The sequence below is a fragment of the Elephas maximus genome, chromosome 5, assembly GCF_024166365.1.
Source record: "Elephas maximus indicus isolate mEleMax1 chromosome 5, mEleMax1 primary haplotype, whole genome shotgun sequence".
NCBI classification, from domain to species: Eukaryota; Metazoa; Chordata; class Mammalia; order Proboscidea; family Elephantidae; genus Elephas; species Elephas maximus.
The window spans coordinates 21064248-21089439 of NC_064823.1; the positions used below are offsets into that span (position 1 = coordinate 21064248).

At 37.1% G+C, this 25192-nt stretch overlaps 1 protein-coding gene and 1 non-coding gene across 2 annotated transcripts in view; one reads left to right on the plus strand and one right to left on the minus strand.

The window, feature by feature from the left end:
- The window catches only part of FAT4 (FAT atypical cadherin 4), a 203075-nt gene that overhangs the window by 55600 nt on the left and 122283 nt on the right, over window positions 1-25192 (minus strand). The window contains exon 7 of the mRNA XM_049885365.1: window positions 6665-6845. Coding sequence (XP_049741322.1) covers window positions 6665-6845 — 181 coding nt within the window. The remainder of the gene's footprint in view (window positions 1-6664; window positions 6846-25192) is intronic.
- LOC126077611 (U6 spliceosomal RNA) lies at window positions 16698-16804 on the plus strand. The gene has a single exon (XR_007517787.1). It is a non-coding gene; the product is annotated as a U6 spliceosomal RNA (small nuclear RNA).

The following is a 25192-nucleotide window of genomic DNA, read 5'->3' on the forward strand; positions in this document are numbered from 1 at the left end:
TTTGCTTACTACAAATTACTTTCTACAACAGTGAGAGAGGAAGGATCATAACATGTAAATCTGGTCATGTTATTTTCTGGCTTAAAACAAGTCAGTTATTTCTCTCATTAGGTGCAGAAAGAAATTTTGAAATGTTTCCTTTGGTTCACAAGGCCCATTCCAAACCCACACCAACCATATTGAATGGTTTTATGTCTCTAATGCCACGTTTTTGCATAGCTCTTTGCCTTTGCACATACTGTTTTCTTTGCCTAGAATGTCTTTCACCCCTTTATTTGACCATAAATTGCTTTTGTCATTCTAAAAGTCATCAATCACTTGAAAATTCTACTGATCTCCTTAGGTGGCATGGACTATGCTGTTCTACACATTCTGTACTGAAACAATACCTGTAAAAGGTACTTTAACTGCAAGATTACAAAACTACCTCTGATATTAAATTTCTCCTTATGGGACTGAGTCCTGTACAAAGTATCTGGGACATATTAAGTGCTCCATAATTATACAGTATAGTGCAGTATATAGGTGGGAGAGGTTAGAAACCAGATCAGGAAAGCAAGTTAATTTTTATTATAATAGTTTGGGCATGATGTTTTTATGGACTGAAATGGACTGTTGACAGCAAGAATACAGAGAAAGGGATAGGCGTCAGAGACATTAGAAAAGAAGAAAGATTGATTGAATGCAGGAGAAGAGGATGACCCTGAGCCACCAAGCATGGATGAAGAAAGCACAAAATTAAGAGGAGAAACAGGAGAGGCTAGGAGCTTCAGACATATCGTGCTTAAGATACCAACTGGACTTCCAGGTAGCATGGTTCAGCAGACAGCTAAAAATGGGTGGGAAGCTCTGAAATTGAGTCAGGATTGAAAGTACAGATTTGGAGGTTTTCTGCATAGAATTGATGGTTGAGGCCATGGAATGGACAATCTCTCAATCTCACAGTCTCACACATACACATACACGTACACACACACACACCACATGCATACACACACAAAATAAAGAAAGAACGGAGAAAAAAATACCATGGGAAACACCCAGATTATTCTGTGGGAAGAGAAGGAGGAGATGTAGAAAGGAAATTAGAAGCTGTGGTCAGAGATGTAGGGTGAGAAGTAAGGAACAGTGACTTAGACATTGAAGAGGAAAGAAAAAAAGAAACTTGCCAAAAGGGGAGAATGACCTATAGTGAAAATGTTGTAAAAGATGAGACCAAGGATTCAGAAAAGGCCACCGGACTTGACAAATTTCAATAGAATCCTTCTGCCAGAGCCACTTTTAAATAAAGCAAGGAAAGAGAAAATCAGATTGAAAGATCTTCAGGAGTAAAACATATGTTGAGGTAATAAATACAAGCCACCTTTTCAATACATTCGATGGCAAAAGTCAAGAGAGTAAAAGCAGTTCTAGAAAGTATGGGAATCATTCATTCAGTGCATTTATTTAAGTGCCAGACACTGTGCAAGGAAGAATGCATTAGAAACAAAAAGGACATGAGCAGGAGAGAAAGAAAAAAAACAAAACAAAACTAACATTAACACAGTGAATTCTATGTCCTGATAATTGTGCTAGAGACTTTATATCAGTTGATGCCATCTATACTGCATGGCACATAGTAGGTGGTCAAAAAATATTTAATTCTCATAAACCCATAAAGAAAGAATTCTTATCTCCACTTATAGTAATGTACATAATTAGCCTCAGAGACATTAAAATGGCTTTCTCAAGTTACAGTAGGTAAAGAAAAGAACCAGAATCCAATAATAGATATACTGAGAAATCCGTAAGGATAAGGAAATGATTCAGGAGAGAGGGATACATAGAAAATCCAAGAGAGAAAGGCCATAACTTTTGAATTAAAAGGACTTGAAAGAAATGAGATGGGATGGGATTAAGCACACAGGTAAAAGGATTTGCATTTCAATGCTGAGGTTGTCAATACAGTTTTGTAACTTTCTCCAGTGTTGTGATGAAAAAGGATTGTAAACTATCTGTGCTTGGGAGACAAATTTATGAACTAGGCTGATCAAGGCTAGGAATTAAAGCTCTCTGATTTACTAGAAGGGAACGTATTAAAGGCCAAATAAACGTAAATTTGAAGGTAAGTACATGATCCATAAAAATACAGAGTTTGAGCAAATGAAATGAGTAGAGATAAAAACATAAATAATTGTCAGTTGGCTGTGGTGAACAAGATCATGCTAGGCCACGTGGGCAATTGACAAACTATGAGAAACACAAACACTGTGCCATTAGAAAGCCCAGCAGCTAATTGAATAAATTACTTAAATATGTATAATTTAAATGGGCTATAAAAATTAAAATACAAGCTCAGTTAATCAGAAGAGAGAATGGATTTTTCTCTTGGATTCCATGAATAGCAAGAAACGATTAACACGTAATATAAAAATGTATTATATTTCATTAAGAATTTATCAGAGAACAAGTAACATGAATGATAATATAAATGTTATTTAATAATTACATGCTATTGCAGCTAACACTTATTATGTGCTCACAATGTGCCAGCCCCATGCTAAACTCTGGACATGTATCATCTCACTTAATTCTAATTAGTTTGCCATGAATTAAGTACAATATTATCCCCGTTTGCAGATGAAACTGAGGCAGAGAGACGTTAACTTGCTCACAGTTACAGTGCTGACTGGTAGCGGAGCCAGGTAAGGCTCCAGAGCCTACACAGTTTACCACCATGAAATACTGACCCTGGCAGTGCCTGGCATGCAATTGATGCTTAATACATATTTGTTGAATGCATAAATGAATTTGGCCGGTAGTCTATGTTAAGTAGCCTAAGAAATACACAGATGACCAGCAAACATTTATTTAGCATCAGTTACACTCAGTTATTTAGCATCAGTTACATCAGTGTTTTGCTAGAAACAAAGCGGAGAGAAAGACAAGCAAATAATTAAAATATAAGTATTGCTCTAATGAAGGTATGTACAAACACAGTGGGTACATGGAGAGGGGATTGGTTTTGCCCAGGAAATCAAAGAGATATCCCAGGAGAGGCAGCACTAAAGCTGGGTCTTAAAAGATGAATGGGAATTTGCCAGACACACAAGTGGAGGAAGGATTCCATGCAGAGGGAACAGCATGTGCAAAGTTATAAAAGAGTGGGAGCCCAAGTATTCTGGGAGTTACAAAGTTACATTAGTATGAGAGTTGCAATTTCATACTTTGGCTGGAGCATGACATGACAGCAGGCCTTATCTAACAAGGAGGTTAGCACGTAATTGATGCTTACTACATATTTGACGATCAAACACCTTTCAGGCCAGGTTCAGGAATTCAGACTTTGCCCCATAAGCAATAGGGAGCCATGGAAAATCGTAAAGCAGAGGAGTTGATATTTGCTCACTAAATTGATCCCTAGGGGAGTTGGGCAGGGAAGGTCTTGGGCAAGGCAGTGTTATAGATTGAATTTTGTTCCCCCCACCAAATAAAAATAAAAGAATTTATCAGGCCAGACTAAATAGGATTTTGGTTGTCATAACTATTTACTTTATGAAAATACTTTTTTAATGTTAAACTGTAATAATTATCTGCCCTATGTTAATTTACAAATGAATATATATATATATTTTTTTTCCACAAACTAAAGACAACATCCATTTTTATTTTAACTAATTGTATGAACAGTCTGTATAGTCACTCAGAGATTTTCATACAGGAGTATCTTTGATATCTAGTGCTCCTATAACAGAAATACCAGAAGTGAGTGACTTGAACAAACAGAAATTTATTTTCTGATAGTTTAGGAGGCTAGAAGTCTGAATTCAGGGTGCTGGCTCTAGGGAAAGCCATTCTCTTTCTGTCAACTCAAAGGAAGATCCTTGCATCTTTGAGCTTCTGTTCCTGGGCCAACTTCATGTGGCTTGGCATCTCTCTTCCCCTATCTATGCTTCTTTTGCTTGCTTGTTTAATCTTTTTTATATCTCAAAACACATTGACTCAAAATACATCCTAATCCTGCTTCATTAACATAATAAATATAAACTAATCCTCATTAACATAACCTAATCCTGCTTCATTAACATAACAAACACAACTCCTTTACGAATGGGATTATAACGGCAGGTAGAGGTTAGGATTCACAACACATATTTTGGGGGGGACACAATTCAATCTGTACCATTGACTTTTGTAGATTTCAGTGAATATAAAAGTATAAACTTAAAACTCTGAGAGTAAAGGAAGAAGAAAATCCAATCAACAAAACAACTCAAATATATAGTATCAAACCAAAACGATCACATCAGACCAACAAGTACAACTGTGTAAATACTCTGAACATGTAAACAGAGCTTTCTAAACCAATTCTATACTGATCACCAGAGCTCATGAATATAGGATGACATTTCACAACGAATCTTTGTCTAACATACCCTAGAAGAAAACAACATATCATAGCATTTTCTTCAAGCAATTTGATCATGTGATCTGTGCGGTCAACAATCAGCTTCACAGTCAAGACTTTAAACATCTCGAAGAAGACTACTGTCCAGCTACTGATTGGCAATATTCTATATGTTGTTTTTAGAGAAAGTCTCATTTGCACAGCAGATAAAGAATTGTAACCGGAGAAGAGATTTCTTCAAAATTATTGTCAGAAATTTAATGAGCACTAATAGATGACATGGATCATAACAAATTATTGTTAACATTGCTAAGGATGGGAATTCCAGAACACTTAATTGCGCTCATGAGGAACCTGTGCATAGATCAAGAGGCAATTGTTCAAAACGAACAAGGGGATACTGCGTGGTTTAAAGTCAGGAAAGGTGTGTGTCAGGGTTGTATCCTTTCACCATATTTATTCAGTCTGTATGCTAAGCAAATAATCCTAGAAGCTGGACTCCATGAAGAAGAACACGGCATCAGAATTGGAGGAAAACTCATTAACTACCTGCATTATGCAGATGGTACAACCTTGTTTGCTGAAAGTAAAGAGGACTTAAAGCACTTATTGATGAAGAACAAAGCCTTCAGTATGGGTTATACCTCAACATAAAGAAAACAAAAATCTCACAACTGGAACAATAAACAACATCATGATAAATGGAGCAAAGATTGAAGCTGTCAAGGATTTCATTTTACTTGGATCCACAGTCAACATGCATGGAAGCAGCAGTCAAGAAATCAAAAGACGCATCGTGTTGGGAAAATCTGCTGCAAAAGGCCTCTTTAAAGTGTCGAAAAGCAAAGATGTCAACTTGAAGACTAAGGTGTGCCTGATCCAAGCCAAGATGTATTCAATTGCCTCATATGCAAGTGAAAGCTAGACAATGAATAAGGAAGACCAAAGAAGAATTGACACCTTTGAATTATGATGTCAGCAAAAAATCTGAATATAGTATGGGCTGCTAAAAGAACAAACAGATCTGTCTAGTAAGAAGTATAGCCAGAATGTTCCTTAGAAGCAAGGATGGCAAGACTTCATCTCAAATACTTCGGACATGTTATTAGGAGGGATCAGACCTAGAGAAGGACGTAGTACTTGTTAAAGCAGAGGGTCAGTGAAAAACTGGAAGACCCTCAATGAGATGGATAGACATGGTAGCTGCAACAATGGGCTCAAGCCTAACAATGATTGTGAGGATGGTGCAAGACTGGGCAATGTTTCGTTCTGTTGTATACAGGGGTTGCTATGAGTCAGAACCAAATTGGCGGCACCTAATAACAACAACAATAGATGACAGGTAGAATGCTAACCACCACAATCAGTTTGTTGTACTGTAGTAACATATGATCAGGAGAGACTAGTCCCTAGAGAAGGCCATCATGCTTGATAAAGGAGAGGGTCACTGAAAAAGAGGGAGATTCTCAAGATGGATTGACAACAATGGGCTCAAGCATAACAATTGTGAGAATGGCCATAGGAGTAGGCAGTGTTTAGTTCTGTTATACACAGGGTTGCTATGAGTCAGAACTGATTCAATGGCACCTAACAACAACATAACAGTGGCTTATCTGTTGCTTTGATGCTGGAAGCTATGCTACTGCCATATTCCAAATGTCAGCAGAGTCACCCATGACAGAAAGGTTTCAGTGGCATTTCCAGACTAATACAGACTAGGAAGAAAGGCCTATCAATCTACTTCTGGAAATTAGCCAATTAAAACTTTATGACTATTTTCACAATAGAACATTTTCAGACTCTCTTACTTTGGAGATGACATCAGGAGAAATGAACTGCTGGAGGATATCATACTAGGTAGGTGAAGTAGAGGCCAGAGAGGACGAAGGATGCCTTTGGTGAGGTGCACTGGCACAATATCTGCAAGATGGACTGGAACATGCCAGTGACGGTGAGAATGACACCGGACTAGACAATGTTTTGTTCAGTTGTACACAAGCTTGTCATGAGTCAGAGTTCACTAGAAAGCAACTATCTAGAGTACTAGGTGCTTTGCATGGATCAGAGCAACAAGGATTGTCAGGTATTCAGTATTTTTTTTTTCCAGGTATTCTAAGTAGTTTACTTAATTTTTTTTAATTTATCTTCATAATAACCCTATAAGGTCAATTTTATTATTATACCCATCCCAGTATATTCAGCATTATGTTCATGTAGTTCAAAGGCTACTGTTTAAAAGAAAAAATCATCATCCCTTTCAAATGAAAATGTCCTGACCTGATAACTGCATTTGTTGAGGCATCAGCATCTGAAGCATTTACCAGCAAAACATCTGTTCCAGTTGGGGCATCTTCAGGAATTGTTGTGAAATACCTTTTACTGGCAAAAGTGGGGACATTGTCGTTGACGTCATCTACTATGATGTTAATTGTTCCAGTCCCAGTCAGGGCAGGAGATCCTAAAACGAAAAGAAAATCAAGTCTTAACATTTATAAATACCAAAAAATATTAACATATTTAATAATAATTAGCCATATACTATGTTACTGAAGAAGATTTAGAACATATGTGTCAAAGTAAAACTTCTGAACACATAAGATGTGATCGAGCAACTTTTAATTTTGGTATAAGAAAAACATTTACATTTATGTACTGGAATTTGAGCTCCTTTCTAGTGATACTGCAAGAAAAAGAGTGTGTCATGCCCTTGTTCTATTTTCAAGATGCTGATTCGACAATGTGGAGTACAACAATATGATTAAACTCCACAAAACAGGCACTTCTGGCTTCTCTGAAATTACATTAAAATAGCACAAACCAAATTTGAAGAATACCCACAGGCACGGAATATCTGGCCAACTGACAAGGCAGTGTTACAGACTTTATTCCTAGATGTGACTATCAACGTTAATATCAAAAATGCCAACTGGGTTTCTGAAGTCTTTAAATCCCATTTTCCATGATAATTAATATTTGTTTGTAGGGGAAAAATAAGCTTCAAGTTATATCTCGAAATGATAATCTTCCACTTGGTAGAAAAAACTTTATGTTGATTAGCTGACTTTGAATCATTTTGGTTGGATCTAGTTCATACTTAACATAAAAGTGCAATAATTCATTTTTATTTCCTGTTCCAGTTTGGTTATCAACACATAATGAAAACCCAAAGTTTACCAAATCTTGGAATACACCATCTGTATTGCACACAGTTAGCGGATGCATTTTGTGGTGAAGGTCAGATGCCGTATTTGGTTAGATTCTGTGGGTTGACACCATAACTAAAAGGCAAATCATCAACCTTTGGTTCTGTTTTCAAAACCATTTTTCAAACTTCGAGTCTTCTAAATAGAAACAATGAAGAATCCTTTAACCGTTTATCTAAAATAAAATCAAGGCCTTAATATTCTCCTATTCTGTTCAAAATGTTATTTAGTGGGTAAAGCACTTGGCTGCTAACCGAAAGGTCAGTGGTTCAAACCCACCAGTATCTTCACGGGAGAAAGATGTGACAGCCTGCTTCCGTAGAGATTACAGCCTTGGAAACCCTATGCAGCAGTTCTACTCTGTCTTATATGGTCACTACGAATAGGATTTGACTTGATGGCAGTGGGTTTGGTATTATAGGAAGTTTAAATCCTACTCATTTTCAGCAGTCATCATTCTGTAAATAAACTCATTCATTCATTCATCCGTAAAATGTATATGGAGTACCCTCTTACTATCACAGAATGGTGTCGAGATTTAAAACATCCCAATATGATTTTTTTCTAATAATCTTGCACCTTTCCGAACCATTCTTTTATGTTCTTAGATTGTAATTACTGACAGCATAGTACCAAGCCTCAGATGTATAGGAACCAAAATCAACAGATTGGAAAATTATGGAATACAACGGTTTTGGTGATCTGCTATTATTGTGCTCTATACAGGAAGCTTAGATTCTACCTTAGATAAAAGAAATGTGTATGAGCAGTTGAGCAGGCACTGTAAGCAGTCATACCTCCCAGAAACATATAAAATTACATTTAGGCTGCATGCCAATGATTGTTGGAAACCCTGGTGGCATAGTGGTTGAGCAGTTCGAATCTACCGCTCCTTGGAAATCCTATGGGGCAGTTCTACTCTGTCCTATAGGCTGACTATGAGTCGCAATCAACTTGATGGCAAGGGATTTTTGGGTGTGCCAATAACTTGTTGCCATGCACATCTTTCTCAGTAAAGTATATTACACATCCCATTTGCATGAACAATTTTTTTTAAGTTCATTAATGCAGAAGTATCACCTATTAGCTGTTTAATTTTACATTAAAGTGAAGAAAATTAGCCCTCACTCCACTGATAATATTTATAGTTAACTGCAAACTCTTTAAAATAATTCAATTGCTTTTTCACAAGTCACTTAGTATAAACAATAGTTAAGTTTACATCACAAATATTTCACACATACACCAAAGTAGTTCTGGCAGTATTATGAACACTGGAGAAGCATATCCAAATTAAGGCTTTAAAAATCTCATTCAACATATTAATAATGATAATAGCTAATTGAGTCCTTAGGTAGGTCAAGTCTTGGTTTAAGAAGTTTACATGAAGTGTCTTATCCATTCCTGATAAAGTAGTACTGCTGTTACCTCCATTTTATATAGAAAGAGGCTGAGGGTTAGAATGGTTAGGTAAATTTTTCAAGGCCACCAAACCCAAACCAAACCAAACCTGTTGCCATCGAGTCAATTCTGACTCCTAGCAGCCCTGTAGGACAGAGTAGACTGCCCCACAGGTTTCCAAGGAGTGGCTGGTGGATTCGAATTGCTGACCTTTTGGTTAGCAGCTGAGTTCTTGACCACTGTACTACCAGGCCGCACGGCTGGTGAAAAACAGAGCTAGAACTTGATCTGTGTGACTTGGACTTGAAGCTTTTTCACACGAGGTCATTCTGCCACCCTGCTGGAAGATGGTGCTGGTGCCACTCAGTGCACCGCTCTGGAACTCTAGAACAAGCAACGCTTTTGTTGCTGAGCTCAGGAACCAAAATGAGGCACACGGGTGGAGGGGAAGGCCCATCGTGTGAATCCTACCTATGGTCCAGCTTAAGTTTCTGGGGCACTTGGAGATAATAATCTAGGTACCGATTTTGAATTTCTCACAAACCAAAGAAAAATCCAAACCCATTGCTACTGAGTAGATTCTGACTCATAGTGATCCTATTGGACAGAGTAGAACTGCCCCATAGAGTTTCCAAGGAGCACCTGGTGGATTCGAACTGCCGACCTTTTGGTTAGCTGCTGTAGCTCTTAACCACTATGCTAACAGGGTTAGGTATAAGTTAAAGCTAAAGTAAATATTTTTTGGAGTATTGTTTGCTTCCAAGGTTTGGCCTAAATTTCATGAATTTGTGTTTAATTACATACAATTTGATGGAATGAAAGTTAATGAACTGAATCATGTTAGTAAGCCTCCCACTGGTTGCATTAAAAAAAATTTAATAAAACCTTCACAAGAGAACAACTGTGTATTTAGGTGGGTAAGTAGATGCCACGGGAGAAGAGGTACACATGATGAATTGAGAGAGGGGATAACTAGATCACAGCCCTAGAGACAAAGGATGAGGGGAGATGCAGGACTTTTTTTTATCTCTTTGGCTGACATCTTCATCTACTTACTAAATCTCAGTATCGTCATCTGTAAAATGGGAATAATAAAAATAAAACCTAACCAAAGAGATAAGATAACGTATACAATGTGCTTAGGTTGATGCCTGACACATATTTAACATGTATTCTATATTACTCACTGTTGTTGTACTTGTTTTAGAAACACGAATAATAGGGAATTGACTAAAGTATCAAATGTCTGTTCTTAGGTCTTATAAATTTCTGTACCATAGCTCTCGGGATTTTCCCCCGATAAAATGTTTAACTCTATCCTACAATAATTTGTTGCTATTGTTGTTATTAGGTGATGTTCAGTTGACCCCTGGCTCATGGTGACTTCATGCACAACAGAACATGCTCCATGCCCACGATTGGTTGTGGATCAGACAGTTGTGACCCACAGGGTTTTCACTGGCTGATTTTTGGAATTAGATCACCAGGTCTTTCTTCCTAGTCCGTCTTAGTCTCCAAGCTCTGTTGAAACCTGTTCAGCATCATCGCAACATTCAAGCCTCCACTGACAAACAGGTGATGGCTGAGCATAAGGTGTATTCCCACATGGAAGGTGAAGATTCTACCACTAAACCACCAATACTCTCTATCCTATTATAATATTATCCAGGAAATTATTTTGATTTACCCTTTACTTTTTTTTTAATTTTATTTATTTTGTTGTTGTTGAGACTATACAAAGCAAAACATACACCAATTCAACCATTTCTACATGTACACTTCAGTGACATTGATTATATTCTTCCAGTAGGACCACCATTCTCACCTTCCTTTTCTGAGTTGTTCCACCCACCATTAGCATAAACTCACTGCCCCCTAAGATTCCTATCTAATATTTCAAGTTCCTGTTGTCAATTTGATTCCATGCAGATAGTTCTTAAGAAGCCAGAATGCTCAAGGCAGGCATTTTCTACCAGTTAAGCTAAACTATTGTTTGGTTTTAAGAAGACTTCAGGGGACATTTTTGGTTTAAATTTTAAAGATTGTCTCAGGGCAATCACTTCAGGGATTCATCGAATCTTCATGGCTCCAGGAAGTCTGGAGTCCATGGAAATTTTAAATTCTGTTCTGCATTTTCCTCCTTTTCATCAAGATTCTTCCATAGAATCTTTGATTGAAATGTTCAGTAATGACAGCCAGACACCATCTAGTTCTTCCAGTCTCATGGTGTCTTGGATTGAATTGCATCCCCCAAAAATATCTCGACTTGGCTAGGTCATGATTCCCAGTATTATATGATCGTACACAATTTTGTTATCTGATGTGATTTCCCTATGTGTTGTAAATCCTATCACTATGATGTAATGAGATGGATTAGTGGCAGTTATACTGAAGAGATCTAAAAGATTACTGTGTTAAGCAAATCTCTTTTGACATATAAAAAAAGAGAGGTGAGCAGAGAGACAAGGGGACCTCATACCACCAAGAAAGCAGTGGCAGGAGTACAGCACATCCTTCGGACCTGAGGTTCACGTGCTGAAATACTCTTAGACCAAGGGAAGATTTATGACAAAGACCTTCCTCCAGTGCCAATACAGAAACAAAGCCTTCTCCTGGAGCCGGCCCCCTGAATTCGAACTTCTAGCTTACTGTACTGTGAGAGAATAAACTTCTCTTTGTTAAAGCCATCCACTTGTGGTATTTCTGTTATAGCAGTACTAGATGACTAAGATACATGGCAAAAGAGGCAGTTGTTCATGGAGGCAATTAAACACACACTCCATATCCTCTTCTATTTCTGAAGCTCCTTCTTCCTTGGTTGGGCGAGGTGAATTGAGAACAAATACTGTACCTTGGATGACCACTTGTAAACTTTTAAGACTCCAGGCACTATGCAATGAACTAGGATGTAGAACAGAAGCACTAAACGTGTTATTAGGCCAATTAACTGGTATGTCCCATGAAACCATGACCCTAAATCTCCAAACCAAGAAAGCAAATCCCATGAGAATTTTGACTGTACAAAAGCAGCCTCAGCAGCTACTCTTTTTTTTTTTGTCATTGTAAGTACGTCTATCACACAACTTTTGCCAATTCAACTTTTTACAGGTATACAACCTATTGACAGCAATCATCCTTTACTCTTAATGATACCTTTGTAGTATAAATATATGAGAAGCACAGCTTTAAGGTCACTATGATTTGGAGTTGACTCAATGGCATTTTTTTTTTTTTTTAATATAGCTCTCAAAAAACTTCACAGCTTTGTTGAGGACATATTGAATTGGAAATTTAAAAAAATAAAATTTAAAAATTTACAGTGATATTTAAGGATGCCTTGAATATTTCTGATATGCTCATTCATCTCTGATCCACAATTCTTAAATTTGTTAAGAAATAACCCCAGTAAATGCCAGACAAAGGTTTTATCGTTGGTTTTTATACTAAAGTGTCCGGTGACATACATATGGAAAACCACAAAAAATGATGACTAATTCACTTGGTCAGAGACTTGTGATTTATTTCTCTTGTTTATAAACTACATAAATATTGTTACTGATACATTTTCTGAATTAGTAAGCAGAAAGAAAAAAATAAAGCTGTTTACCCAGGAAAATATTCAGCAAGTTAAGACTCACTGTCTTCATACCAGAGACCATTGTCATCTTTCCAGAAGACGTGTATACAGAAGAGTACACAAGGGACAAGAGATGATCCTGGTTTGAGAAGTGGTTCCCATAGGCCACCCAACATCCACCAGGGGCCCTTCTCAAGCCAAGAACGTTCCCACAAGTAGCCCCCCTTAGTAGCTGCCACAACTCACTTTATAAGGGGATCTTTTTTTTTTTTTAATTTTTTTCTATTTTCTTCCCAGTTAAAGAATGGATAGAGAGCGGGGCAAAACCTCTCCAGCTGCCTTACTTTTTTGCTGCCCAGAAGATGGGTACTTGGGTCTTTTTTTTTTTTTCCAGTTTCACAAAGCAAACCTTCCAAAGAGGTTGTTCTATAGTTTCTAAGCTCCTTACTGAGATTTAACTAGCCTTCAATTTTAAATCTGCTCCTATTGTTTTTGGCTTTTATTCTTGGGGCATGGGGTGAGGATTCTTAACCCTGCCACCAGACTCCGGCTCCATACTGGCCTATTGATAGCACGCACCTCAGATGTCACTGTCTCCCAGGGTTGGGCAGGAAGATGAAATCAAATAACAAAATGGTGTGTCCCCTGATTTCAAGTGAGTCTCATTTCTACCGCACCCTTCCCAGGGAAAGGATACAAGTTCCCTAGCTCTTGGCACACACACAGATCTTGACATTTCTTCTCAGCTGATGAAGCAATGCTTTCGTTGTTGCTTTTGTGTTTGTTTGTTTTTGAACTTTTCCTTTTAACCATGTGAAGAAGTGGCCTATGGCGCTTAAATTCCCAGCACTTTTACCATTATACCCAATGTGAAGTGCCATGCATGTTTACTATTACTTTATCTTCAGTCCAGACCTTTTACAGGCTCCAGGATGACACATCCAACTAACTGTCTGTTGTTTCCTCTTGAAAATTACCAAAGAGACTCAACCTCAGTATGCCCAAAATTGAAATCATAATTATTCTTTGTAAACCTTTCTCATACATTTTATATAAATTGAAATATATATGTACATGTATATTTATATACACATAGTATGGAATATTTATTTGATAACAAATCTATGTATAAGTTTTTATATATATATTACTCATTTAATATATAGATCCCTGAAGTAGGTATTATTATTTCATTTTTTTGAATGAAGAACAAGGAAATCAAAGAATTTAAGCAATTTATTTATCTTTAGCACAAGAGGACAGAAATCCAATTCTGAACTCAAAAATATTTTCTAAGATCATTAAACCCATTGTCCTTGAGTCAATTCCAACTCATAGTGACCCTATAGGACAGAGTAAAACTGCCCCATAGGAGCAGCTGTTGGATTCAAACTGCTGATATTTTGGTTAGCAGCCGAGCTTTTAATCACCGCATCACCAGGGCTCCCTGGCTCAGATAAAACTATGTCACTCTTATTACAAATGTTTTATCCATATTATTATTAATGTACTTCTTCTATATTCTCTACTGAGTTGTAAGCCAATTGAGAGCAGGCATTCTGTTTAATTAATTTTTATATAAACACATGATGGCCTTGTGTTTAATCTATGCTAACTTCTCCTTAGATTTTATTATGGAAATCTGGCCTAGTGATTACATAGCTGAATGTTCAAAGAGCTGAACACTTCTAAAATATAGAATCTTGAAATATAGGTGTTAATCTAAGGCTGGGATCAGAGAACAAGGCTGCAGACGAAGGTCAATGCCATGGAGATAGTATGCTACTCATAAACAGAGTGTCCCCATTAATCTGGAATCCTGTGAAAAGAATCAGAATACTGGGGGACAATATTTAGCTTGGATGGATCTGATAATGATGGATTATATGGATATTGGGTAACAGGGCAAGATTATTCTGGTTAATATGAGACTGATTTATGAGAATCAGATGCAATCAGAAAAAAGAGGCAGGATATAACGGCACAGGCTCCTGGTAGGGGCAGAAGAATGAAATAAAAAGTCAAGGTGTGGATATTTTTAACTGGAGAAGCTAGGAAAGAGCAGTGGCTATGTGAAATACACTAGTAGTCATAAGATAAAAGAAATCACAAATTTCAATATGTAAAGTTACATGTATTTTATGTATACATACATGTATGTGTGTAAAAAACAAATATAAGTAGATTAATAGAAAACCTCAAATTTTTACAACAAATAGCAAAGAATGCACGTTTTAAGTATCTAGACTGACATTTTTAAAAGTGTACAAAAAGGAAAAGCAAACAAATCACACACACACGCACACACGCAAATTCACACACATGCACAAACACACACAGGAAGACTGTCCACAGTTTAATCCTCTGATTGTTCGCTACACCATGGGTAGTCCCAGACCCTGTCTGAGTCACATTTTACACTTTTGAATTTGGGAAATAATTAAGCTAGTATTGCCTTTTAAGACTTTTAAGCTTAATAAGTCCAAATATATAAAAATTAAATAAAAAGAAATTTAAAATAAAATTTTAAAAAAGAAAAAAGATTCAGACATCTACTCTATCAGAAAATACATTTTTAATCATTGTAATGAATGAGTTTAAATGACCAAGTCAAGTTCAAACTGGAAGCAGATTACATTTTTTATGTCAGCCTCTATAAATTAAAGATACCATTTTCCTGCAACATGAAAAGCTATTCGTCAGAAATAGAATTTTTGCTTAACTGAAATCTGTTGCTTTGCAACAAAGCCGATTTTATTCTTGACATCAAACATTTGGTGAATGGATGCCCTGACTGGGAGTGTGTTTGTTGTAATAAAGTATTAGCTTCATTTTTTCCCATGAAGTAAACACGTTTTTTCTCACAGCCAAGTAAGGCATGAAAACGTATTGAAAGTCAACCATTCTAAATTAGCACTGAAGATCATGCAGTTAGATTTAAATTTGAATCCAGAAAATTTATAAAGCAAACAACTATGTAAAATTTTAAATATGGCCAATAGCTTTTGTATTTTAAAACTTCAATCTCATAATACAAAATATTGCTGCTGATTGGTTATATAAACAAATTTGTATAAATTAGGTATTGCATGCTTACGTATCAGTTGATTTTTTCATTATTTCTGCAAGAACCTTATACCAAAAAACTATATATTCTTAATGTAAACTGGTATACTAAATAGAAGTGACAAGTAAAACTAAAAGAAACTTTTTAGTAATGTTATGAAAATGATATGAATAAAATAAAATATAAGGTGAGCTAAATATTGTACCCTCCATGAAAAGCATGGCATAATGAATCACGGTTTAGAGGACATTAAAAAAAAAAAAAAAAAACCCTCCCAGCAAATATATTGAAACACTAGAGGCTACCACCAAATTTTAATCATAACCTACCTCCTGTCTTATTAGTGAAGATATCAAATTGTATATTTATGGAATTATTATCAAAACTGGCTACAAAAATGGTTAAGTTTAAACAGTATATAAATAAAGAAATTTTAGAGAAAATTCCTCATAACAAAACCAAGTGTTAACTTCTATTGCACGTAATTTTTATCTTTTAAGTGGCATAAACTTTTTCGTAAGCATTGCAGTTTATTGCCATTTCAAAGATGGGTTCGTCTACACAAATTTATAGTTTACATGAAGTAAATAAAGAGTAGATTGAAACTCCTTTTGCCAAATTTTAACTGTATACAAAATAATGGCAATTATATCTCTTATTTAGTAGAATTTTTCAAGTTAAATCACTTTAAAAAAAAGTATTAGGGTACAAATGAAATTCTATGTAGGAATTTTTTTTTTCTACAAAGCAGAGACCAATTTAAACAAAGCTACTTAAATAAATGACTTATAATAAACAATTTTATGGCACTAAGAGATGTGGCACCAAGTCTTACTTGAAACAAGAGAAAACAAAACAAATTATCAACCTTGGAAACAAAATTCCTATCTAAATACTCCAATGGAAATTATTGAAGCTGCCTCAGACTCAACTACATAAGTAAGCTAAATGCAATCATTTTCCGGTAGTTGAAGATAACGCTACTGCAATTTGATTTATAAAATTATTGTTGCCATAAGGAACATTTTCAAGTAATTTTTTGTTATTAAAAATGTTTATCATGTGCTCGCTTTGGCAGCACATATACTAAAATTGGGACAATAGAGAAAAGATTAGTATGGCCCTTGTGCAAGGATGACACACAAATTCTTGAAGCATTCCATATTTTTAACACTTATACACTGCTGGTGGGAATGTAAAATGGTACAACCACTTTGGAAATTGATTTGGCGCTTCCTTAAAAAACTAGAAATAGAACTACCATACGATCCAGCAATCCCACTCCTTGGAATATATCCTAGAGAAATAAGAGCTTTTACAGCAACAGATATATGCACACCCATGTTCATTACAGCACTGTTTACAATAACAAAAAGATGGAAGCAACCAAAGTGCCCATCGACAGATGAACGGATAAATAAATTGTGGTATATTCACACAATGGAATACTACACAACAATAAAGAACAGTGAGGAATCTGTGAAACATTTCATAACATGGAGGAATCTGGAAGGCATTAAGCTGAGTAAAATCAGTCAGTTGCAAAAGGGCAGATATTGTATAAGACCACTATTATAAGAACTTGAGATGTAGTTTAAACAGAGAAGAAAATATTCTTTGATGGTTATGAGAGCGGGGAGGGAGGGAGGAAGAGGGATATTCATTAATTGGATAGTAGATAAGAACTACTTTAAGTGAAGGGAAAGGCAACACACAATACAGGAGATGTCAGCACAACTGGACTAAACCAAAAGCAAAGAAGTTTCCTGAATAAACTGAATGCTTCAAAGGCCAGTGTAGCAGGGGCAGGGGTTTGGGGGCCATTGTTTCAGGCAACATCTAAGTCAATCTGCATCCCACATTGGAGAGTGGCATCTGGAGCCTTAAATGCTAGCAAGTGGCCATCTACGATGCATCAATTGGTTTCAATCCACCTGGAGAAAAAAGAGAATGAAGAACACCAAGGACACAGGGTAATTATGAGCCCAAGAGACAGAAAGTGCCACATAAACCAGAGACTTCATCAGTCTGAGATCAGAAGTACTAGATGATGCCTGGCTACAACCAATGACTGCCCTGACAGGGAACACAACAGAGAACCCCTGAGGGAGCAGGAGAGCAGTGGGATGCAGACCCCAAATTCTCATAAAAAGACCAGACTTAATGGCCTGACTGAGACTAGAAGGACCCCCGTGTCATGACCCCCAGACCTTCTGTTAGCCCAAGACAGGAACCATTCCCAAAGCCAACTCTTCAGACAGGGATTGGACTGGACAATGGTATAGAAAAAGATGCTGGTGAGGAATGCGCTGCTTGGATCAAGGAGACACTTGAGACTATGTTGGCATCTCCTATCTGGAGGGGAGATGAGAAGGCAGAGGGGTTCAGAAGCTGGTGGACTGGATACAAAAAGAGAGAGTGGAGGGAAGGAGCAGGCTGACTCCTTAGGGGAGGGCAATTAGGAGTATGCAGTAAGGCGTATATAAATTTTTCTATGAGAGACTGACTTGATTTATAAACTTTCACTTAAAGCACATTAAAAATTAAAAAAAAAAAATTTTATCATAACAGGAAGTGGGGCCAAGATGGCACCAATGCTTCCTATGGTCCATCTTACAACAAAGACCCAAAAAAAAAAAAAAAAAAAGTGAATCGATTTTATATGACAATCTAGGAGCCCTGAACATCAAAGGCAAATTTAAGGAATTGGACTGAGCAGCTGGGAGAGGGAGAGGTGGTTCAGAAGCAGCGAGGAATTGCCAGACCTGACCCAGAGGGAACTGGCACCCTGCAGGCCAGATTGTCTGGTGCAACTGCAGTGAGACAAGCAGTGGAGTTCAGAACACATTTTCCACATTAATGGAGGCCCCTTTGGAAAAAAAACCCTCTCCCATTTAACTGACCCCTTCCCACCCTGCACTGGGTCTGAGACAGCTTCAGTGATAGCTGGTTTCCCCTGGGCTGCAATCAGTAGCTGTTGTACTCCCTGAGATATCCTACCAGCCTCAGAGAAGAAACAAATTAACAAACAGTGGGAAAAAATAATCTGCCAGCTCCCCTAAGCTTGGAACTCAGAGCAGAAACAGCTCTTTTGCCTCGGCAAAGGCATAAGCAGTCCATGGACTTTGAATGCCTTTCACCCCTGCATAGATCTGTGTGGACCCATTTCAACAGCATAGGCCCTCATTACACAGTACAACACAGTATATACCTGAAGTCTAACTTCAACTGTTTCAGCTATACGGTGGAGAGCGAGGTTCATAATGTTTGACACCACTCTGCCTATTGAGCACACTCCTCACCTACCCATATCAGGGGCCTGAGGTCTGGTGGTTTCATGCATGCCACCTAGCCACTGTCAACAGAGGTCCAAGGATAAGTGGTGCCTCCCAGTCCTTACAGCCAACAGCACTGGGTGCCCATAGTCCAGCTGCAAAGCCCACCCACCTAGGCACTCTAGAGAACAGGGACATGCTTTCCTTGCAGGCACTCAGGAGCAGTTGTCAGTCCCCTGCCTTGCTCAGCATGTGACTCCCTACTGCAGCCAGGCATTTGTGCCTATACCAATCACCCCCGCTTGTCTAAGACTGTAGGTGAGAGCCTGCACCACACACTTGGTGACCAACTACTGGACACCTGAGGTGAATCCATACAAGACAAGTAAATGACTTTGGGGCTCATATACCTAGTAACAGCTCTAACCACCTGGTGACAGGACATTAGAGTTTCAAAGGACCAATAATCCAACTAGCTCACTTGAACAGCCTATTTGGGCATATCAAAACAAAACAAAACAAGAAGCTAGGACACAGTAAGCAAACATAAAATAAATAAACACAATAACTTATTGAGGGCTCAGAGACAACAGTCAAAATCAAATCACATAAATAAGCAGACCATAATCGCTTCAACAAGCTCCCAAAACAAAGAGTCAAGAAATCCCCCAGATGAAGAAAACTTCCTGGAACTACCAAAGGTAGAATACCAAAGATTAATATACAGAACTCTTCAAGAGATCAGGAAGGAGATCAGGAAAAATGCAGAACAAGCCAAGGAATGCACACACATGGCATTAGAGGAATTTAAGATTACAGAAGAGCATAATGACAAATTTAATAGGCTGCAAGAATCCATAGAGAGACAGCAAAAATGTTTATGAGGCAAGTTTATAGGGCAAGTTCTTCTCTAAAAATTTCCCACAAATACTACTGACAAAGTGCAGTCTTTCTGAAACATTTAAAAGACAGCTCTCTTCAAATGGAAAATGTCTGTCTTGATTACAGGGCCATTTGTATTGCAACGGCCCCTCAACTAAAAAATGTGACATGTAGTATTAATTAAACATATCATCATAGCCTCACCAAGAATATAAAGTTTTGTGATTAAGCCTTTTAGCTTTTAGCACTACCTTTTGTAAGCATAATGTTTCTCCCCCTTTAAGGATGCATAAGGATGAAGTTTATCCTCTTGCTTCAGTAAGATGATAAACCCAACCAAACCTATTGCCATTGTGTTGATTCTGATTCATAGTGACCCTGTAGGACACAGTAGAACTGCCCCACAGGGCTTCCAAAGGCTGTAATCTTTACAGAGCAGACTGCCACATCTTTTTCTCACAGAGTGGCTGGTGAGTTACAACTATAGATTTTTCAGCTAGCAGCTGAGAGTTTTAACAACTGCATCACCAGGGCTCCTTCAGTAAGATGATAAATTGCTCTTAATTAGAAATGCTAATAACTGAACTCAGAGCTATTAATTATGCTGACACATAGACACTTCACAAGTGAACACTTTGGCCAAAATCTATAGTCAGAATATCCCTGTCCCTTTAGTATATTAGACAATGGATAGATATATAGGGGATAACTTATTTAATTTATGCAGATTAATTCCAACTTCTCAAATTAAATACAATCTCTCTGTCTCTCACATAACACACATACACAAACACACATACACAGGCACTCATACACACACACACACGACCTAACAACATAATGTGTGTGTGTGCATATGTATGTATACTTAAGCATATTTTATATCCTTAGTATAATGTCTAACATTTGCTTAGATATGCATTTATTGATTTGACAAAGTGAACAATCCTGGGATGTTCAATTTATGAATATTGCTTATGTTCTGAGATACTTAAATGGCAGAGAATCACAAGTTATTTTATTTTATTTTACTTTATTTTTTTAACTTCATAACCAATGCTCTCCAAATAGAAGAAACTCTTATAAACATGGTCTATATAAAACAAAATATACCAGACAGGCTAATGCATGGAAAACAGCAGTGTAATGGTTAATAAATTGTCCCCCTGAATCAATTTGACTGTATTCAAATCCTGTTTTCACTGCTAAATAGCTATGTGATCTGGGTCAGGTTGCTTAACTTCTCTAATACTCAGTTTTTTATTTTTGTTTGTGTGTGTGTGTGTGTGTTTCAGTCTGTAAGCCCGGAATATCAGTGCCTAATTCATGGGGCTGTTGTGAGGTTAAATTAGATAATATAGCACAAATTTTGGCAGATAACAACCACTCAGTATAGACACAGTGAATATTATCTAAGTGATCATGACTTTCCAAGTTGTATCTCTTCTGGGATGTATTCCCTAGGAATCAAACTTTATAATCATCTATCTACTAACATCTCCACTTGAATATCCCATAAAGTCTCAAATATAAGATACCCAAAAAAGAATTCTGGATGTTCTACCCCAAAATATTTTCTCACCCAGTGTTAAATACATTGCTCAGGCCAATAATCTAGGACTGACGCTCGATTCATCTCTTTTCCTAACTCCCTGTACCTCCAATGCCATCATCAAGTTCAATTGACTCAACCTTCAAAAAGGGTAAAATATCCATTAACACCACGTCCACCACTGCCACCTAAATTCAAATGTTACCATCCCTTTCAGGGATTACTGTTGTTGTTGGGTACCATCAAGTCGATTCTGACTCATAGCGACCCCATGTTGCAGCGTAAAACTGCTCCATAGGGCTTTCTAGGCTGTAATATTTACAGAAGCAGATTGCCAGGTCTTTTCTCCTGTAAAGCAGCCAGGTGGGTTTGAACCACCAACCTGTCTGTAATTACCTTTTAATCCCTATCTCTGTTTCCTTTCTTTTCTCCACCACTGTTCTTGACAATCTCTTCTCCACAAAATCACATCTTTCCAAAATCATGTCATTCTCCTGCTCAAAGCTTAGCATCTCCCAATGCTTAGCCTCTCTCCGTGAATGAAATACAAGCTCCTCACTGTAGCCTAAAAGGCCTTACAGAATTTAGTTCCTGCCTACCTCTTTTTACTCTAGTCCATCCACCCAGGCCTTCTTGCTCTTCTTGGAACAGAACAAACGTGACCCCTGCCTTAGGGCTGTTTCATATCCAGGCAACAGTATTTATCAAGATCTTCATATTTCACTTTCCTGCCTATGCTATCAAAAACAAAGCCTCTACTCCACACTTTCTATCCATTTAACCTGCTTTATTTAACTTTATAACATTTCACATCACTCCTTGTCTGTAGATTATAGTATATTTGTTTATTGTCTATCTTTCTGATGAGAATATAAGCTCTATTAAGTGCAGAGATTTTCTGTTTTTCAACATTGCACCTCCAGCATCTAGAAGAATACCTGGAAAACAGTGCCCCATAAACATTTTCTGATAAAACAATATTAAGATGATTAATAAAATCTATAGTAGCATATTAGTCTCATTGACTGAAATCAAACATCACTGATAGAATATATCAAATAAGCACCATAAAAAAAGCACCATAGTTTATTTTAATAAATACAAAAAGATAATTGGCAATGTTATCATCTTCCACTCGTAAAGCCTAGTGCATTTTTTATATCTTTGGAAACCCTGGTGGTGTGGTGGTTAAGTGCTACGTCTGCTAACCAAGGGTTGGCAGTTTGAATCCACCAGGTGCTCCTTGGAAACTCTATGGGGCAGTTCTACTCCATTCTATATGGCCTCTATGAGTCGGAATCCACTCGATGGCAATGTTTTTTTTTTTTTCTCCTACTTAGCAATTTAAGTTAAACAATGCCTAAATTTCAGCTTATTTTCAAAGATCAATATTGAAATTATTGATTCCAGGTAATTTAGCCTTACTTAAAAATATTTTATAACTTCCCTAATTTATTTGGAGAAAGAAAAATAGCAGTTGAATTTTTCATCTATTATAGTACAATGAGTATCATATAAGAAGAAAAGATTTCTTAAAATTGCATTTTTAGAATTCTATGTCATGCCAAGAGTCTGCAGATCCTGATTTCTTAAAAAAAAGATTTAGTAAACATGGTCTAGGTGAACAAGAACTCAATTGAAAGACAGAAATCCTGTATATTATACTTGACTCTGCCACTACCTGCTTCTGGGAGCTCTGGAAAACTTAATTATTCCAGACTCCAATTCCCTTACCTGGAAAATAAAAGACATAGACTGCCTCATCTCCAAGTCTTACAGCTGCAAAAGTATCATTTTTGAGTCAGATCTGTCTAACTTAGAATTTTTTGCAAATACAGCGTCGCTATGTGTTGGAATTGACTTGACGGCAACGGGTTTGGTTATTCTGGTAATAGTTCGCTTTAGAAATCCCCCCATATTACATACAGAATTACAATTGTAACATTCCCTTAGTGTCATTCATCTTGTTTTACTGCTTTCTTGCACACTAATTAAATTCCTTGAAAGAGTAATGGCAGATGTTAATGGCCTGCAGGCTTTGAAATTACTAGTGAGGATATCAGATCACCCTAAGTTTTATTTAAAAATATTACATTCATGACAACTGGAAAAATTACTTATGTGGATGTATATCTACTGGAATAGTTTATCCAAACACCAAATTTGCAATGAAACATTTAAAGACAATCAAAGTTTTCCCTATTAAGTTAATATGAAGCATGATATGGCCTCATACTTATACATGTAGGATATATTTTGTGTCTAAAAAGGTGCTTGGATGTTGGAAAACCAGGAAGTCTAAAGCTTTTTGCTTTGGGAATCCCAGACACAAATTAACAGAGGGTAAGCAACAAAGCATAGAGTAGAGATAAGGCCAATCTAGAAATGTCAAATAGATAAGAGTATTGAATAAGAGCCAAAGGGTTAAGGGGAGAGTCATAGAACCAGAGAATATAGCTGAAGCAGCATTTTAAGCAATTCAAACTGAATTAAAGCCATAAAATGCTTCATTGGGTTATTACTATGACTGCAATTTATCATATCACACTAAACACCACAAAGCTTTAAACGCTACTGCTAGTTTTGAAAGCAGAGGTCAGTTTGGACGACCACAACCAATGTAGCAAAAACTTCTTGGAATTTCAGCCATCAGCTAAAAGATTTGCACTTTTCCTTTCGGAAGACCTCTGAAAATCAGCAAATGATAAATATGCAACGATAAACTAAATATAAACCAAAAACCAAACCCATTGCCTTCAAATTGATTCCGACTCATAGCAACCGTATAGGACAAGGTAGAACTGGCCCATAGGGTTTTCAAAGGCTATAAAACTTTACAGAAGCAGACTGCCACGTCTTTCTCCCGCAGAGTGGTTTGTGAGTTCAAACTGCCAACCTTTTGGTTAGCAGCTGAGCACTTAACCACTGTGCCACCAGAGCTCCTAAACTGTATATAAGTAAATAAATATGAATAATAGTTGCATATTTAAATAGAATGTTGATTATTTGATAACTGGGTTAATTATCGCTGTCATTTTTCACTCATAAATTCACTCATTCAACAAATATACATCAAGCCCTGTTATGTGGCAGGTCCCATTCTGGGTGTTTCTGGGAATTCAGTTTTGAACAAGACTTAGGAAGTCTACATTCTACAGGAAAAATTACAGACTTTGACAAATTGTACATGTTCATATATTTTACATTACACATAAATGTACACTATATACTTTTCGATAGCAATTAGTGTTAAGAAGAAACTACAACAAAGTAATGTAATAGAAAGTGACATTAAGGAGATATGAATGGGGAACTCAGATTGATTAGGGGTCAGAAAAGTCTTCTCTGGAAAGTTGATATTTAACCTAGATATGAATGACAAAATGATCAAGAAATGAAGATATAAATAACCCTCAACCACTCCCTCCCCCCCCCAGGGGGGAAAAATAAAAGTCACTATGTTGACATCTGGAAGCAGAAAATTCAAGATTGAGAAAATTACAAGTACAAATGGCCAAGTTCCGAAAGAGGTTGACATTTTTTAAGGACGCCATATTGGCTGGTATCTTCATTGTGTAGTAAATGTTTAACAACGGACTCCCAAGATAGCCACATGACGGACACTGAACACGGAGCTGAAAGGAGACCGTGGTTAAGCTTGCTCCAGCACACCATGCGTGGTGGCAGGTGGTAGCAGAAGAGGTCAGATAGGTGGGCAGAGCCTAGGTCATTTAGTGCTATGTGGGCAGTGGTAAGAATTTTTTGTTTCATTCTTGGAAGACACTGAAGAGTTTTTAAGTAAGTGATATAATATGATTATCTGATTTATATGGTTAAAATGTTCATGG